Source organism: Leopardus geoffroyi, chromosome E1 (genome assembly GCF_018350155.1).
Source record: "Leopardus geoffroyi isolate Oge1 chromosome E1, O.geoffroyi_Oge1_pat1.0, whole genome shotgun sequence".
NCBI lineage: Eukaryota > Metazoa > Chordata > Mammalia > Carnivora > Felidae > Leopardus > Leopardus geoffroyi.
In genome coordinates this window covers 47,926,014-47,943,704 of record NC_059330.1, presented here as the reverse complement: position 1 = coordinate 47,943,704, position 17,691 = coordinate 47,926,014, and the positions used below count along the sequence as shown (strand labels likewise).

The 17,691-nt window shown below is 53.8% G+C and overlaps 1 protein-coding gene across 1 annotated transcript; it reads left to right on the top strand.

The window, feature by feature from the left end:
• The first annotated feature begins 5,081 nt into the window (after positions 1 to 5,081).
• On the top strand, positions 5,082 to 16,750 carry CACNG1 (calcium voltage-gated channel auxiliary subunit gamma 1). Its single transcript, XM_045489487.1, has 4 exons — positions 5,082 to 5,443; positions 14,606 to 14,680; positions 15,669 to 15,806; positions 15,989 to 16,750. Exons 1-4 carry the CDS (start codon positions 5,209 to 5,211, stop codon positions 16,213 to 16,215), a joined length of 675 nt encoding a protein of 224 aa, XP_045345443.1. The 5' UTR covers positions 5,082 to 5,208; the 3' UTR covers positions 16,216 to 16,750.
• The last annotated feature ends 941 nt before the right edge of the window (positions 16,751 to 17,691 follow it).

Sequence of the window (17,691 nt, the reverse complement as noted above, 5' to 3'; positions counted from 1 at the left end):
CTTCCAACAAAACTGCCGGTACAACCTCAGGAACAGAAGTCTGTGATCAGAGAAGATTATGAACGCATGCCCTTGGACTTGTCATAGCAAGGCGGGGGGCGGGGGGAGGCGGTGCTGACACCTGCAAACCCTTATTCCTCCACTCTCCTGGGGAGGAGCCTTCTCTGAGGGCCAGGGGTCAACCACCCCAACTCCCTGGCCTCACAGCTCTCCTGCCTTCTTGCCTCCGTTGACCTTTGTCTCCAACCTGGATATTGGCATCACCCTGGTCTGCCCCCACTGTCATCTTCAGGGACAGCGTCCTCCTCTCTGACCACAGCTGCCAGTGCTCCAGCCCCTTCACTGCCTTACCACCACTCCAGCTGTTCTCAAACCTCATCAAGTCCCCCAGGGCCTTGACCTCTCCAAATTCTCCCAATACATCGACCTTCCCGGTTGTAGGACCCTCGAGAGTCATCATTTAAGCTCATCCTTGCCAATGTCTCCATTGCCTTGGTCCCTCTGCTTTCTAGCTTTTCCCTCCTGGGAGAACCCAACCCTCCTAATCTCACCTTCCATCTTCTCCTGAACCCGAGCTGCAGGATGATGCCAGAGAAAACCAAATTGTAAACCAACGCATATGTAGGCGGATAGTGGCCTCCAAGGATGCCCAAGTCCTAATCCCTGGAACCTGTGAGTATGTCACGTTATGTGGCAAAAGGGACTTTGCAGCTGTAATTAAAGTAAGGATCTTGAGATGGGGAGCTCTTCCTGGATTATCTGGGTGGGCCCAGAGTCATCACGAGTGTCCGTAAAAAGGAAAGAGGGAGGTAGGAGAGTCAGAGAAGGAGACATGATGACAGAAGCAGAGGTCAGAATGGAGCGATCGTAGGCCTTGAAGGCAGCAGAGTTCTGGGTCCCCTGGGCTCACAGGATGGAATTGGGAACAGCAAGCCTGATGCAACAAAGGGTCTGAGTTGAATGGCACAGGGAGGCAGATGAAGTGGGGGTAAAGAGGTTGGACCCACTGGGTGGCACCGTGCTTTTTTTTTATAGTATCTTAAGATGAAACGCCCAAGGCCATTTCGCAGCCTAATTAAGGCTGAGCTCAAAATTAGATCAGCATGTTGCCGAAGAGGACTTATTCGGCCCCTCCCAGGCGTGCCCTGGCCCCAGCTCTGAATGAGGTCCACCTCTGGGGGATGTTTCCCTTCCCCTAGTCATGTCTGGTCCTTCTTGGGAAAACAGCAGTCACTTGGGACAAATGAAAACTGGTTCATCTGGACGAGTAAAAATATAGACAAAACTCCCAATTAGCTGAGTGCAGCATATCTAAGGAGTGTGGAAAATGTTGGCTTCAGGATGCTGCTTCCCTTTGAACTTGACTGCAGAGGTAGTGATGATGCCCTCCTGGGGTGTCCCGCAGCAGCTTGAGGTAAATTAGCCATTGCTCTCAGCTGTCCTGGGTCTGCCCCAGCTGCCATTTCTAATGTCCCTGTGGCCTCGAGCCACACAGAAAAGTCCTTTGGATCATCTGGTGGGGCAAGTTATTTGAGCTTCTGTCCCTTTCTTCTTTCAGTAAATCTGTCCATCCAGCCAGCCATCAGTCATTCAACAAACATCTATGAAGATCCCACTCTGGGCTCAGATCTAGGGGTGTCCTCTGAGGGCACCCAGGACGAGTACATAATAGTCTCACTGTCTCTACCCTCCAGAAGTTTATAGCCCATAAGAGAAAGCTGGTCCATCTGTGCTCTGTAAATAATCATAACAGCACTAGCCACCCCGAATCCATTGCCTACCGTTAGCTCAGGCCACCATAACAAAATCCCATAGACTGACTTAAACAACAGAAATTTATTTTTGCAGGGTGCCTGGGTGCCAGTTCGTTGGGCGTCTGACTTCGGCTCAGGTCACGATCTCACTGTTTGTGGGTTCGAGCCCCGAGTCGGGCATTGTGCTGACAGCTTGGAGCCTGCTTTGGATTCTGTGTCTCCTTCTCTCTCTGCCCCTCCCCTGCTTCTGTGTGCACCGTCTCTCTTTCTCTCTCAAAAATAAATAAGCATGAAAAAAACAAAAGCAAAAAAAGAACTTTATTTTCACCTGGTTCTGGAGGCCGAAAGACTTAGAACAGGGGACTGCACGGTTGGCTTCTGGTAACAGCCCTCTTCCCGGGTTTTACCTTCTCACTGGGTCCTCACGTGGCAGAGAAAAAGAACAAGCCTTCTGGTATCCCTTCTTTGAAGGATGCTAATCCCATCAATCCCATCACGGGGGCCCCCTTCTCACGACCTCATCTAACCTAATCACTGCCCAAAGGTCCCACCTCCAAATACCATCACATTGGGTGATGCATCGACATGTGAATTTAGGGGGGACATAATCCTGTCCACAGCACCTAACACGGGCTAAGCTGGTAAAGAGCATTATCTCTGATGCCTGCCAGCTCCCCAGCCAGCCGGCGTTGCCCTCATTGATAGATGCAGCGGGGCGGCTTAGAGAGGCTGATGACTCCCGGGAAGACGGGCTCAGCAGAGCAGGCTCTGAGCCTGGGCTGGCCGCTCGATCCCTGGCAGGCTGGTGCCCACTCCCAGGAGGCCCTCCTTCCCCACGCCCTGGGGAGGGGAGGGCCCGCACAGAGGGTGCAGGTGTCTCCCAGCCCTGGCTCCCCAGCAGACACCGGCATCCACGGAGCCCCTTCCCTGGCACCGTGAGGGTTCCCGAGAGCCACAGAGGCAGCGTGACTGTGGCCTCAATGAGCAGAAAAGGTCTGAAGGAGCTTGGAGGCAAGGCGACGGGACCGGGAGACTCGCCCGCAAACCCCTGGAGTCGCCCACATCGTGGCAGATTTACACAAAGAGGACTTCAAAAGGAAGAGGCCATCCATCTTTCATGCTCTGAGGCCGGTGGAGGACTCAGGGCCCCCCGCCCCCCCGGCTGCCCAACCCCCTCCTGCCTCCCCCCCTCCCGCCGAGGGAAGGTGCAGCCCGGCCTCCGTGATGGGCCTGCTGTGTGGTCCGCGGTTGCTGGTGATGCTGAGCGTTCCCCACGGGCCAGGCCCCACTCAGCACCCTTCCCGAGACCTTCGGCGGCTCCCGCACCGGAGAGCTCAGGATGCCCACCCCCACCGCACCCGGAGATTCAAAGTACATCTCTATTTCTTCAAATGACTTCCTATCTACCTGTAGTGCTGAAATTAAGTCGTAATATAGTGCTTCTTTCTAGATATTCTGTCCTAAACCCCCGGAACCTTCTTCTTGCCCCCTGACTGCCGCTTTGCGGGTGTGCCTGGCACACGGTGAGTCTGCCTCGGGCTACCCCACGTCCCTCCGAGGACCCCAGGCACCTGGCACTTGAAGCTGGGCCCACGGCCGTGCGAGGGGCTGGGGTCCTGGGCCAGGCCTCTGCTCCGGGGAGCTCCCCCTGGAGAGGGCCCGCCCGCCCGGACACAGAAAGGCACTCTCAGGGGGCCAGTCCCCTGCGGGAACACAAGCAGGGGGCGGGGAGAGGAAGGGAGCACAGATGAGGGGGGATCTCTCGGGAGGTTATAACCGGAAGGGGAGGCTGGTTTGCAACACAGAGGTGAGCTCTAACTGCCCAGGCGCCCCTGTATGTGTTTCTCTTGTTACGGGAGCCCGAGCCAAGAACTTGGAAGGGTAGAGGAAAAGGAAACTTGTGCTCACCAGTAGTCACAACAGATCTTGGCCATTCCTCCTGGCTCCGACCATGGCTTCAGAGGTTGGGCTCTGGGTTCTGAGAGCTGGCTTCACCGTTTACCAGCTGTGTGACCTTGGGCAAGTTGCTTCCGTATCCGTACCTGTAAAATGGATGTGATAGTTGCACTCACCTTATGGAGTGGTGTGAAACTTAAAGACAGTGACGTGGAAAAGCTTAGCAGGGCACATGATATGTAGTAAACACTCACCGGATGAGCCGTTCCTACGATCATCATTACCCTTAATGGTCTGTGACGCCTGAGTGTTTCTCGCACACAGGCAGAGAATTTCCGTTAAGCTACGTCAACCTGAGGCCGGGATTTTGAAGCTCAAAAGCCCGCTCGGCTCAGGGGTCTATTCCTGGCCACACATCAGGCTCTTGGATCGGCCCCAAAAGGGGCAACTGGTAAACCCGGAAAGGAAGAGAGGTTCAGAATGCAGGAGGGGTGTGGGGGCTCGCGGGCAGGCAGGACTCTCCGAAGGCCGGCCCGCTTTCCTCTGTCCCCTGCTGTATCCACGCACCCACCAGCCTCTTCGTAGTCACCTGTGGAACAACCTACTTCTGTCCTTTTTTACTGAAATACATTTATCTCGTCAATGAAAACGTACGTGGCAAATCTTTAATAGAAGTAAAACGAAAACCGTAAGATAAAAGCAGAACTACGGTCAGGTCCCGCCGGATTCTTTGCCCTCTCTGGGCTTTTGTTTGGTTTGCAAGCATCAGAAAGGTGTTCGAGACTTACCAACCCCAAACAGAGCTTTTGTTCTGGACCCAGTTGGGGGGACGGGAGGAGAACCGAAAGGGAAATAGTGTTCTCACCCCGGGCACGGTGCTGGGCAAGGCCAGGCCCAGGAAACACCTGAAATCTTCCTGCAGTTTGGGGATGGGCTAGGGCTTGAGGCTAATGCCTGGGAGGGTGGATCCCCAAGATGTCCCTGGGCAGGATCCTGGGTCCCCCAGACTCCCAGGACAAGGACCCATTCATCCCTTCCACTGGTGACTGGTCTGCACAGTGTGAGAGCACAAGGGTCCCCTGTGTCCCCAGGGTCCCCTGCCCTTACCCAGCAGTGTCCCCTTATCCGGCAGCCCAGAGCAAGCAGGTGCCCCCTGTGGCCTGTCCCTCACTACCTCCAACTCAGGTATTCGGAGCTGCCAATCATGGCGATCTCTAGTCGCCATCTAAAGCCTTCTTTCCTCGCCTCTCCCAAAGGTATTTCTGGTCCCGAGAGGGAAAGAAAGCCCTGAAACCTGAGGAGAAGTTATCCTTAGTGACACGCCTGAGCGGGGCATTAATAGAAGCCTCCCTCAGGCCCCTGACACGTCTGGGCAGCTGCTCAGTCCCGTCTGGTGTCCCTCAGCCCCAAGGCCAGCCCCCTCTGGCTCAGCCGGACACACTAAACTTAGCTTCCACCCCCAGCTCATAACCGCTGCCACCTCCCAGCCCGGCTGCCACCCGCCCGGGAGCCACCGCCACCAGACCGCGCCGAAGGCGCCCGCTCCTCCGCCACCAACATGTCCCAGACCAAAGCGCCCAAGGTCCGCGCGACCCTCTTCTGCATCCTGGTGGGCCTCGTGCTGGCCGTGGTGGCCGTGGTGACCGACCACTGGGCGGTGCTGAGCCCCGAGGTGGAGCACCACAACGCCACCTGCGAGGCGGCCCACTTCGGCCTCTGGCGGATTTGCATCAAGCGTATTGTCACGAGTGGCGGCAAGGACAAGACCTGCGGACCCATCTCCCTGCCTGGGGGTAACGTACCCACTCTCTGATCCCGTGCCCGCCTCCTGCCCTCCCTCATCCCCCTGGAAAAGGTGCCTGTGGGAAAGACCAGGAATAGCGCCCAGCCCCCCTGTGCCCAGGGAGGAGGATCTGGATTGCATGTGTCATCCCGGAGGCCAGAGCTGCCGGCTTGTAAAATGAGGGCGTCTGTCTCTAGCTATTTCTGTCTTGCTGGGGCCTCGGGCCGTGCGCCCGGAGCAGAGGGCTGCGCAGGTGGGACCAGAGGCTCACGAAAGAATCCGTGGATCCACCAGACTAGAGGCTCCCAGCCCAGCAGCGGCCACTCTTCTGGGTGTGCCCGGCCCCACTCTCTCTCCCCCGCACAGACAGGCTAAGCGGCCCTACATCCTCGGGCCGCAGGGACACGTGCGGCCGGCACGGTCGCTCCCCAGCCTCCAGGTTGGGTGTGCGACGGGATCGGCCGCGACACGTATGGGGCGTAGCGCAGAAGGAAAGCGCGGGGCTCCTTGTCATTGTCTTTAAGAATTTCAAGACGGGGACAGCGAGGCCTGGAGCCGAGCGGGGGTCCCTTCTGTGTGCAGGGCCACGTCCGTAAAGCGGGACCTGGGTGTAGGTGAACCACCCACTTTGTACATCCCCTCTGAGCTCAGACCCCTTCAGAGCCGGGAAGCGGCTCCTCCTGCTGCGGCTCAAGCGCACTCCTCAGTCTCCCACCACGTGACTGAGCCGCACATCAAAGGCCAGCTCCTTGTGAGGATAGCTGGTAGCAGGGTGACCAGTCTATTCTGCAAACGTGGAGCCTTCCACGCCCGTGGCAAACAGCACACGCCGAGGAAAGAGCCCTGTGTGCAGAATCGAAGGTCTGGGCTCCAGTCACGCGTTGCCCACGACGCCCCAGTGACTTTGGGGGCGACAAAGGATATCGTGACTTCTGCTTGGCGCTCGGGCTCAGCAACGTGAGTCCCTCCCGGGGCTCACGAACAGCACTCTGAGGTGGCAGTGGACCGGGCCGAGGGCGGTCTCCCACCTGGTTTTCTGAGGCTTTCCCTCTGCTATCAGACTGGGGGTTCCCTGCACCCTGCCCTTCAGAGAAGTCCGTGCTGAGTCCCTGGAGACCTTGCAGTCTGTGTGTGGGACAGAGGAGCCCGAAGCCCATTGCCCCCACTTCTCTTTTTCCTCCTCCCTCCCCTCCCGCTGGCTCTAGGAAGCCCCTGCCTTGCTCACACCCCCCTTGAAATGCGGAAGACTTGTCGATACCCAGCTGTCCTGGAAACACCGAGTCCTGGGGCTTTAACAGACGTGGACAAGTGCTTGAAGGGTATCACATGCCCACGTTCCTCAGCCACGGCCGAGCACACCCGTAAACAGATGCATCATGCAGCCAATTCCCCCCGGCAGGGCAGGGCAGGGCAGGGCAGGGCGAGGCCGATTCTCTACGGACCGTGCGTGGGAATGCACGTTACGGTCCCGTCCATCTGTCCTCAGAGGCCCTACCTTTTAAAGTCTGGGGAGTTTACAGAGCAGATGAGCGGGGAGGCGAGGCAAGTCCATACAAGGAAGAGACAAACTAGCAGAGGACCAGCAGGCATGGATTGGCCTCGGGCCCGACAAGACAGTCCATCTGTATGCCTCCTTGCTCTGGCCCAGAGGGAATCCTGCCTCCCACCCTGGCGAGCCGGGCCCTACCCCAACAAGCTTCTAAAGTATGTTCCTGCCTCCTCCCCTCTCCTTTCTCCGCAGATGCACGCACCTTTTGCCTTCCCCACCCACCTTTCCTGTGCTCTGTGGGATTACTCTTTTCTAGAGGGAGGAACAGAGCTCATCAATGTTCTCTCATTTATTATGAATGGCAATAATAACCACCACAAACACAAACATAGTACCATCTGCCAAGTATTGTTTCAATTCCCCTCCCTATTTTAACTTTGTAAAAAAAAAAAAAATGTTATGTTTATATTTGAGAGAGAGAGAGAGGCAAATGTGAGCGGGGGAGGGGCAGAGAGAGAGAGAGGGAGACAGAACCTGAAACAGGCTCCAGGCTCTGAGCTGTCAGCACAGAGCCTGACATGGGGCTCGAACCCACAAGATGTGAGACCATGACCTGAGCCGAAGTCGGACGCTTAACCGACTGAGCCACCCAGGCGCCCCCCCCCCCCACCGCCCATAGTTTAATTTTGAATGACATCAGAAGAAATTACAGACCAAGAATCTCCAAAAATCCTCTTCTCCTTAAATACAATGAGAACTCGAGGATGGTGAGCTTTGTGGCACTTGAACTCGCTCTACTCCTGTTCCCCACTCCCCAACTCTGTCATAGCCTTGAAAACCAACAGCCTGCAAATAGTGAAAATTTAGCAGCCTGGACAGGCTGGGCTGGGTCTCTTTCACAGCCTCATTCCCAGAGAACTGTCATTATTTGATCTGTCTGGTGGTTCCCTGGAAGTCCCCACTTGCAAGGCTGTCTTTATTTGACCCGACGCTGAGCTCATCCGGCGGAAACGGTCTTTTTCCAAGGGGACATTTGCCAAAAACAATTAGAAACAGTCGTTTAATAGCGTAACTTCCCGAGGCAGTAGACCACGGCGAGGCAGACAACAGGCAAACCAAAAGGCTGGAGAATGAGATATCCACAGGGGGCTTGGAAAAGCTCCATCATAATCCTGAGAATTTAGAAGGCCACGTGCATGCGTAGTGCCATAGAGTACAGAGGAAATCCCTGAAGAGGTCCTAAGCTCTCACCTCGGGCTGCTCTTGAGGCTGTGGGCAAGCAGAAAGTCAAGGCTAAGGCAGAAATGTAGGCTGCTTCGTGGAGCACTTAGCTCTCTCTGCTCAGCCCCACAGTAAAGGCTGGGAGGTGTAGGAGTTCCCAGCATTTTGCCAAATGTGAGCTGACTGCCGAGCTACCTGAGCGGAGATTTCAGTGTCCACACGTGACAAACAGTGCAGCCTTTCCACAATTAATTAAGAGAAGTCACTAAACAAACAACAACAAGCAGCAACAGGAGCAAACCCTGGGGAAACGGGAGGACTCTGATTTCCAGAGGCGTTCGTTGTATGATGCACATTTTCCAGCTTTAAATTTAAATTAAAAAAAAAATTTTTTTTAATGTTTATTTATTTCTGAGACAGAGAGGAACAGAGCATGAGTGGGGGAGGGGCAGAGAGAGAGGGAGACACAGAATGGGAAGCAGGCTCCAGGCTCCAAGCTGTCAGCACAGAGCCTGACGCGGGGCTCGAACTCACGGACTGCGAGATCATGACCTGAGCCGAAGTCGGACGCTCCACCGACTGAGCCACCCAGGTGCCCCTTATTTTATTTTTTTTGATGCTTATTTATTTATTTTGGGAAAGAGAGAGAGAGGGAGAGGGAGAGCACAAGCAGAAACAGGGGAGGGACAGAGAGAGAGGGAGAGGGAGAAAGAGAGAGAGAGAGCATCCCAAGCAGACTCCTGCACTGTCAGCGCAGAGCCCAACGTGGGGCTGGAACTCACAAATCAAAGAGTTGTTGAGCTGGAATCAAGAGTTGGTCGCTTAACTGACTGAACCACCCTGGTGCCCCTAAATTTAAATTCTAAATTAAAAAAAAAAAATCACAAGACATGCAAAGAAATAAAAAAGTATGGCCCATACATAAGGGGGATAAAACCAGTCAAGAGATCCTTAAGAAAGCCAGATATTGGACTTAAAGACTTTAAATCAGCTATTTTAGATACAAAGAACAACAAACAACAAAGCCTAAAGGACTAAAGATGAAAACGATGTCTCATGAAATAGAGAATATCAATAATGAGATAGAAATTATTTTAAAAGGACCCAGTAGAAATTCTGGAGTTGAGAACTACAATAATTGAAATGGAAAACTCAATAGCAGATCTGAGAAGGGACAAAAAGGAATAAGTGAACTTGAAGACAGACGAATTGAGATTAGCTAATGTGAGGAATAGACAGGGGGGAAAAAAGAATGAAGAAAAATGAACAGAGCCTCAGAGACATGTGGGATAGTAGCAAATGAAGCAATATACACATAATGCTGGTGTATATTAAGAAGGAGAGGAGACAGAAAGAGAGAGAAAGGAGCAGAAAGGATGGGTGAAAAATAATGGCTGAAAAGTTTCCAAATTTGACGAAAAACATTAATCTACAAATCCATGAAGCTTCAGGAATTCCAGTAGGATAAATCCACCCTGAGACGCATCATAATCAGAACTGCTAAAAGATAAAGACACAGAACCTTGGAAGCAGCAAGAAATGACTCATCACATCCAAGAGATCCTTAATAAGATTGACAGCCGATATTTCTCCAGAAACCATGGAGGCCAGAAGGCAATGGGACAACAAATATAAATATATATACAGTCATCTAATTCTCACAAAATCCTCTATAAGGTCCATACTATTATCATCTTGGCTTACAGATAAAGAAAATGAGGCACAGAGAGGTTAAGTAACTTGACCAAGGTCACACAATTACCATGGGAGAGCAGTCAGAGGTCATACCCCTAAAAGCCACCTTCTTGGTCACTACATTATACTACTTTATACCTGTCATTCTTCAGGTGATTCGCATCCTACACGTGGCAAAACTGAGGCTCAGAGTGGCCTTCCCAACACTAACCATCTCACAAGGAGAGCTTCAACACCCAAGCCTCAAATCCGGACCCCCCTTCCTCTCCAGTCCACTCCCATAGGATGCCCCCCACCGTGTGTACAAACACAGCCCCTAAAAGCTGCTGATCCAGGCAAACACAGAAGAGGCCAACTTTTGACATGGCATGGTTTAGTAGAAGCTGGACCAGGAGCTGGTTCAAGAGAGACTTTTCAAGGTCCCATGCAGCCATATAGATTGCTGATGGCTCTAAAGATCGTAAATTGTCTAATTTGGTTTTTCTACTGACCCAAAGAGTTCTAGAAGGACTGTCATGCACAAGATTGACATCTGAGGTCAATTCCAATGCCTTTAGAATGAGGGTAAGGTCTTCCTCCTTTGTGAGGAGAGGCCGACTGCCTGAAATCCCAAGCGAGTCATCCCAGAGGGGTCATCCCCTGCCCCTGGGCTAGGGAGAATGTTATTTCTCTCGGGCTCTGTCTCTTTAGGCTGAGGTAACAGACTGCCCCAGGACCCCACTGCCCTTATGGCCCATCTTCTCTTCTAGTGCTCGGTGCAGGGACTGGAACCACATGAAAGAACATGACGGTACAGACCCCAAGAATTTCAGAGGCTTTCTTTCTCCTCCACGTGAGCCCATGCAGGAGACCCAGGCTATAACTAGCCTTCCCCCCACCCCCCACCATAGAACAGCAATGCTCTGACACTCTGGGGTTGGGTCTTGAGGGTTTCTCCAACCCCACTGTCAAAAGTCTTCCATCAGAGGGGCGGGTACTCCATCAGAGCACAGAGAAACCACTGCCAGGAGCACCAAGAACTTCTTTTACAAAAAGGGTCAAGACAACCCTGGCATTGATGCAAGTAACAAGTAAGTGAAATGTTTTTTCCGACCCCTAAATCGCTAGTTCCCTTGGTTTTGTATCAATTAACAAGGTATTTTTTTTAATATATGAAAGTCTACATCAACCAGTAATGGGTACGCTGAGACATTCTGGGTGACAACCCAGAAGCATCCCCTAATCGTGTAAGTTAGAGAATCAGAGAAAGAAATATCTGCATTAACTCAAGTTCAGGTTGGAGTTAAATGTGCCTTCTGTTCCCGTTCTTTGAAATCGGCACAGTCAGATACGGTTCTGTGTAGTCACTCGTTGAACCAGAGTGCTTGGTGAGCCAGAATATTCCAACCCCGGTCAAGTTCAATAGCTGAGTTCAGCATATTTTTTAAGGAAGAGCCCACTCAACTTTTTAGACCCACTGAGTCTTATGACTGTTCATGACAAGACATTTCTGAAGTACAAAAAAACAGAAATACAATATTTTTTCAGTTTATTTTTGAGAGAGAGAGAGAGAGACAGAGTAAGAGAGACCGTGCGTGGGAGAGGGGCAGAGAGACAGGGAGAGAGAGAATCCCAAGCAGGTTCCGTACTGTCAGCGCAGAGCCCGATGTGGGGCTCGAACCCACGAACCGAGAGATCATGACCTGGCCGGAATCAAGAGTCACTCTCTTAACTGAGCCACCCAGGCACCCCCGGAAATACAAATACTAACATCACCACGAGCCATTTGCGGAGACAAAGGAGGCTGGAGGACCTCGGAGTTCTTAATGATCGGTCCCGGATCATCACCCTGACACTGGATCCAAAGCACTTGCTTCTTCTGCCCCGTGAAGGGCCGTAGTCCATCAAGACGAAGCTATAAGCCCTGAGCTTTGTGTCGTTGGGATGGGAGCCGGGGAAAAGGCAGGCAGATGCCCAGCTTGGTTTTTCCTGAACGAGCGTCTTGTTGGTGCTGGACGTGTCCGGAGTGATGCTTGGGTCTCATGGCGCCCCCACCCCTGCTGGAGTCATCAGGGACCACAAGGGGGCTCGTTGTCCTCCATAGACAGCCATGGGGTCCCGGAGCGGACGTTACTCCCGGGTTCAGGGCAGAAGACGTTGGCCTTCCTCGCGTGCTACGTTCAAGAGAGGGGACAAGGCCGGCCCATCCGTTCTCAAGCCCTCGGCTCCACGATATCAGAGAGAAGTTGACACTTCCAGACGCCCTGAGTGGGAACCCCACTCCCTGGGGAACCTCCATCCCCCGCACGTGACATCATTTAATGGAGGAGGAGAGGGAATAGGGCAGGGTAACTGGGCCACTGAACGGGAAAATCTCCCCCAGAAAATCCACAGGCTGGCTTCCCCAGACAGACAGCATCCCACTATGGGGCTGAGCTAAGACGGGTTTTACGCAGGCAGCGGTCTGTCCGGAACGGAGCCTGTTGTTGACCTGGCGGAGGCTGACACAAACACTACCTGCGTGTAAGAGCGGCCTCAGCAGCCCAAAACGGCCAAAGAGCTACACTTTGGCCGGGCTCTGATGGGCCTTCATCTCACGGCCCTCTACTCCAAAGGCTTTTAACTCACAGATTGCGAGCAGTCAGGGAAGCAGCTGAAATACACTTGAATTCAGTCGATTCTTTTCAGGGGGTTTTCAATGACAACCAAAATTGGCCCTTAAGGAATGAAACAGAAATGTTCCTTTGTCCAGAGGGAGACACGTGGAGCCTTACGACATAGCCCGAGCCATTCTGAAGCGGTGATTCAAGAGAATCTATAGCTAATAATCTAAGAAATCGAAGAGGGTTGCATTGTGCTTTAAAATAGCACCGGAAGCCGTGAGAGAAGAGAGCGGCATTACTTCTGACATCACCTCCAGCAGTCAGACACCCCAGGTAACTCCGCTCGAAAGGAAAGTGATTTAAATATAGAAGCTCAAAGAGGAGGCTGTTTACCGCTCAGAACATTTACTGCTGCTAAACCAGGCGCATCTCCAGGGTTCATTTCCTTTCTCCGCCAGGGAGCAGCAGTAACACTGACATTGGGGGAGGGGAGAAGAGTGCCAGGCCATGGGCTTAAGTGGCAATAAGATGATTTAGGTCAGAGAGAAGAAAGCCTGAATCCCAATGAAAGCTATGACTTTGGAAACACCTCAGGTCGGTCCACTTCCACAAGAAACCAGACGCCAATAATCATCTTCTCATAATTTACAGGTAGCCCGAAAGTGAAAAATTGAATGCACACCAGTAGATGCCATCTAAGCTAGGAGTGGAGGGGGGTCACGGACCCACAGGAAAAAGAAATCATTGAAGGGCACCCCACAAGTAAAAAGCAACCTAATTTGATTTTTTTTTTAAGAAACAAACGATTTTTAAAAAAAAAAAAAAACCATTCACCTACTTCCTAAAGAAGGAGTAAAGAATATTAAACTGTATTCAATGAGCAATAAGAACTCGTTTGATTTTAAAGAATGTCAAGTTACAAGAGAAACTGAAGGAGAAAAACAGAAGAGGAATTATGCCTGAAATTATATTTAAAACCAGCACGAATTTCTTTGTTCTGAGTCCTTCCACTGCCCCGCCATCAAATCCAGATTTTTGGCCCCGCTGTCCACAAATCTTCCGTGGCTTTTCTAATGCTTATGATGTAGAACACACAGCTCACCACGGAGGTTTTTCTGGGCTGCTCTTTGGTCACGGGTGCCAAGGGTCCGATGAAATGACATGATAGTCACATTTGGCCCTTGAATGGAGGTGCTCTACCCTGCACCCAAGTCCTTCCAGATGACCTACTCAGAAGAGCTCTTTGTGGGGCATTTTAAGGGAGCAGGACTTCCCAAAGTGGCTGAGCATCAGAGTGTTCTGGAAAGCTTTTGAAAAACATCCTTCCCCATCAGTCCCAGTGCATCAGGATGGACCTAGATATTGATAGAAAACACAGCCCTAGATTTTGGTGTGACCAGGCTTTCTCCACCTCAGCCCTACTGATACATTGGGGCGGGTCAATTCTGTGTTGTGCAAGGCTGTCCGTAGCTGTAGGATGTTTAGCGGTATTCCCGGCCTCTCTCTACCCACTAGATGCCAATAACACGCCTGCCAGTTGTAACACCAAAAACGTCTCCAGACTCTGCCCAACGTCTCCGGGGGGGGGGGGGGGGATGAGCCCCAGGTGAGAACGACCATTTGGCCCTTTGTTCATGGTGTTCCCTGCACCCCCTGACAAACCGGGTGCTCAGCCTCAGTTATCCCATCTGCCTAATGGGCTCAGTACCCACAGTACTATGGTGCCGGCTTGACAAGATCAGCCTTTGCTTCCTGAAGAATTCTTGGCTTCTTAAAAAAAAAAAAAAAAAAAAAAAAAAAAGTAAGTTTATTTAAAGAGAGAGAGAGAGACCACACAAGCAGGGAAGGAGCAGAGAGAAAGGGAGAGAGAGAATCCCAAGCAGGCTCTGTGCTGTCCAAGGGGCTTGAATTCACCAACCGTGACATCATGACCTGAGCAGAAACCAAGAGTTGGACGCTTAACCAACTATGCCACCCAAGGGCCCCAAGATGGCTTCTTAACCCCCTTATCCTGATATTTTGGTCTAAGGGTCCGAGAAAGACGTTTGTTTCAGCCCCGATTCAGGGTTTAGGGAGATGAGGGCCGGCCAGACCAGCGGGGTCACACCCACCCTCTTTTCCTGGAGCCTCTGGCCAGGCTGCAGGCCCCATCTCTCAACTCACAGGCCGCCTCCCTCCTTTGCAGAGAAAAACTGTTCCTACTTCAGGCATTTTAACCCAGGCGAGACCTCCGAGATCTTCCAAGTCACTACTCAGAAAGGTGAGCCCCTGGTGGAAAGCAGGGAGGGTCGGGGAGAGCGACCTCTGTCACAGGCTGCTGTGCCAGAAAACCATCTGGCACGAACGACGCCCCTGCTTGTGCTGGAAGGGAGCTCCTCCTGGTCCTGATGCGTCCGAGCCGCGGCCCCCTCACCCTCCGAGAGCGCAGCACCCGGGCGGCCACCCTGAGCTTCCATCATCAGGGCTCGGGAGCGCTTGCAAAGACGCGGTCCAAAGACGCGGTCCCCGGTAGGCGCCACACCTGCAGAAGGAATGCGTCTTCCCACGAGGCCGAGGGTGACCGAGGGCGGCCGCAGCGACGGTAAACAGAACAAGTCCTCAGAACCCCTGCGCTGGTTTTCAGGGCTGGTGGGTCAGCCGATTCCCTCCGTGACCCCGCTGTCACCCCCAGGGAATCAGGAGAGCAGGGACGCGGTGCGGGGGGGAGGGGTGCGGGAGAAGGGGGCGCAGGAGCATGTGCGCCGCGTGGGGCCTTCCCGGAAGCACATAGGCACGTGTGCGAAGGACCCCCGTACAGGGTGTGAGCTCGCACGCTGGCTCTGAGAGATCCTCACGTGCCACATACGCACACACACGCACACGACCACGTGCGCGGCCCTGCAACAAGCCACACTTCCAGCGCCGCTTGGCGTCCCCGGACAGACCGCCCTCCCCTCTCTGGCCCATGGCTCGCAGGAAGCTTTCCGTTCCAGAAAGTTCTCCGGCCACATGGCTCCGGTGGGCTTCGCAGGCCTCTGCCCCACCCCCACCCCGGGGTTAGGGCCCCACGCGGGGCGTGGGAAGGGCAGGTCTGTTGCCATTCCGGCCCCGCCCCTGACTCCGGGAGAGGGGCTTCAGCTCGGACCCTCAGTGTGCTCCGCAGTGAAATGGGCGCAAGGACGCGCGGCCCTGCGCCCCCCCCCCCCCCGCTCCCTCTCGCCCCCACCGCCGCTGAGCCCCTGCGCCGCACCTGCCCTCCTGTCCCGCAGAGTACAGCATCTCGGCCGCCGCCATCGCCATCTTCAGCCTCGGTTTCATCATCATGGGGACCATCTGCGTGCTTCTGTCCTTCAGGAAGAAGCGGGATTACCTGCTGAGGCCGGCGTCCATGTTCTATGCGTTCGCAGGTAGCGGGGGGCGGCTGGGGCAGTGGGCCCGGCCCGCGTATCTGGCACAGGGGTGGGGGCACCGGCGACCGCGCCCTTTACTAACACAGCCAGCGAGGGAAGAGGCGCGGCCGGCGTGGGGGGCGGGCCCGGGAAGGGGGCGGTCTGGGCAGAGGGCCCTGACCGCCCCGCTCTGCCCGCAGGTCTGTGCATCTTCGTGTCGGTGGAGGTCACGCGGCAGTCGGTGAAGCGCATGATCGACAGCGAGCACACCGTCTGGATCGAGTACTACTACTCCTGGTCCTTCGCCTGCGCCTGCGCCGCCTTCGTCCTCCTCTTCCTCGGCGGCCTCGCCCTCCTGCTCTTCTCCCTGCCTCGAATGCCCCAGAACCCCTGGGAGTCCTGCATGGACGCCGAGCCCGAGCACTAGCCCTCCGGGGGCCCCCGGCCACCCTCAGGAAGCCGAGCCTGGCCCAGAACGTTCTAGAGAGGAGGCGGGAGCTTTCCCTCTCCCCGGTGCCGCCTACCCCACGACAACCGCTGCTGCTTCCCTCTCTGAGCCCTTCTTTGGGCTGTGACAGGCTCCCCCTGGGAATCCAGCAACTGGACCTGATCCAGACTTGCCCAGGTGGGAGGGAGGCAGGCAAGGCGAGCAGGTGCACAGGTGTTTGGTGAGGGAGACCTTCCCCTGGAGGTCAGAGTTGTCCCCACTGAGCCAGTTGTCTTTGATAAACTGGGTCCAGTTGTCCTCTGTTAGCCCTGTAGGGACGCCCTGTGCTCATATACCAATTCTGGGCGTCTGCCAGAGCCAGTAGCCAACCACTCCCACCTTCTCCTGGACAAGATACACCCTTTCCAGTGAACTGAACGTTCCCTCCTTGGTTTCCAAGATGCCTGAGGAGCATTTTTTTTTTAACTGGGTAGAACCTGACTGTGGTTTGAAATAAAAGCTCTTTGAAAACTTCTTTTTTCCTTGCACCTTGCACAGAAATTGCTTGGATTCCTGGCCACGCCCCAGGGGCCCCATGACCCTGAAGAAGAAAGAATGTCCCTCCCATCACCCCCCCCCCGGGAGGGGGGTGAATGTTTAGGACTTTTGTAGAGAGCTGTAGGGAAGAGGGGGTGATGAGGTCCTGTTTACCAATAAAACTTACCAATAAAGGCTGAATTCCAGCTTGGATCTCTGGGCCCTGGGATCTTCTTTGGGAGAAAGCAGAGACCATCTGACTAGGCAAGGTGTTCAAAACAAGGAGGGGTTATTTCCAGAGCCCCAGCTAACACAGCACTCGAGCTCCACAGCCACACGTGTCTGGTTTCAGATGCTGGATTTTTGTTACAAGGAACATCAGGAAGCAGGGCTTAGCAGTTAGACACTTAGGGCCATGCGGAATGTCATAATTTACACTCTTCTGCCTTCCAGAATCCCACCATGTCTACCCAGCCCTCAGAAACGTTAAGTCAGACACAGTCGGCAGAGAGGATCTGCGCGCTCCGTGCCCCAAACACACACCAGAAGGGCCGTGTAGCGTTAATTCTTCTGTAGCAGGGCTTGCAAACTACAGCCTGCGGGCCAGACCCCGCCCACCGCCCGTTGCACAGTCCGCAGGCTAAGAATGGCTTTTTAACAATTTGAAATGGCTTTTAAAAATCAAAAGAAGACGAATATTTTATGACATTTGACAAGTATTCCAATTTCAGTGTCCATAAAGAAAGGCTTACGGGAACCGGCAAAGAAAAGCAAAGTGACTCAAGTGGCCGGGGCAGATTTTAATCAGTAATCTACTTTTACAATAGGGGAGAGTCCAGTATGAACTGTGACAGACTGGCTCGCACTACCTGGCCCTTTGTGGCAAAAGTTGGCGGAGCCCTGTTCCGGAGGAGTTGTACGCTCATCAGGCAGCCTGTT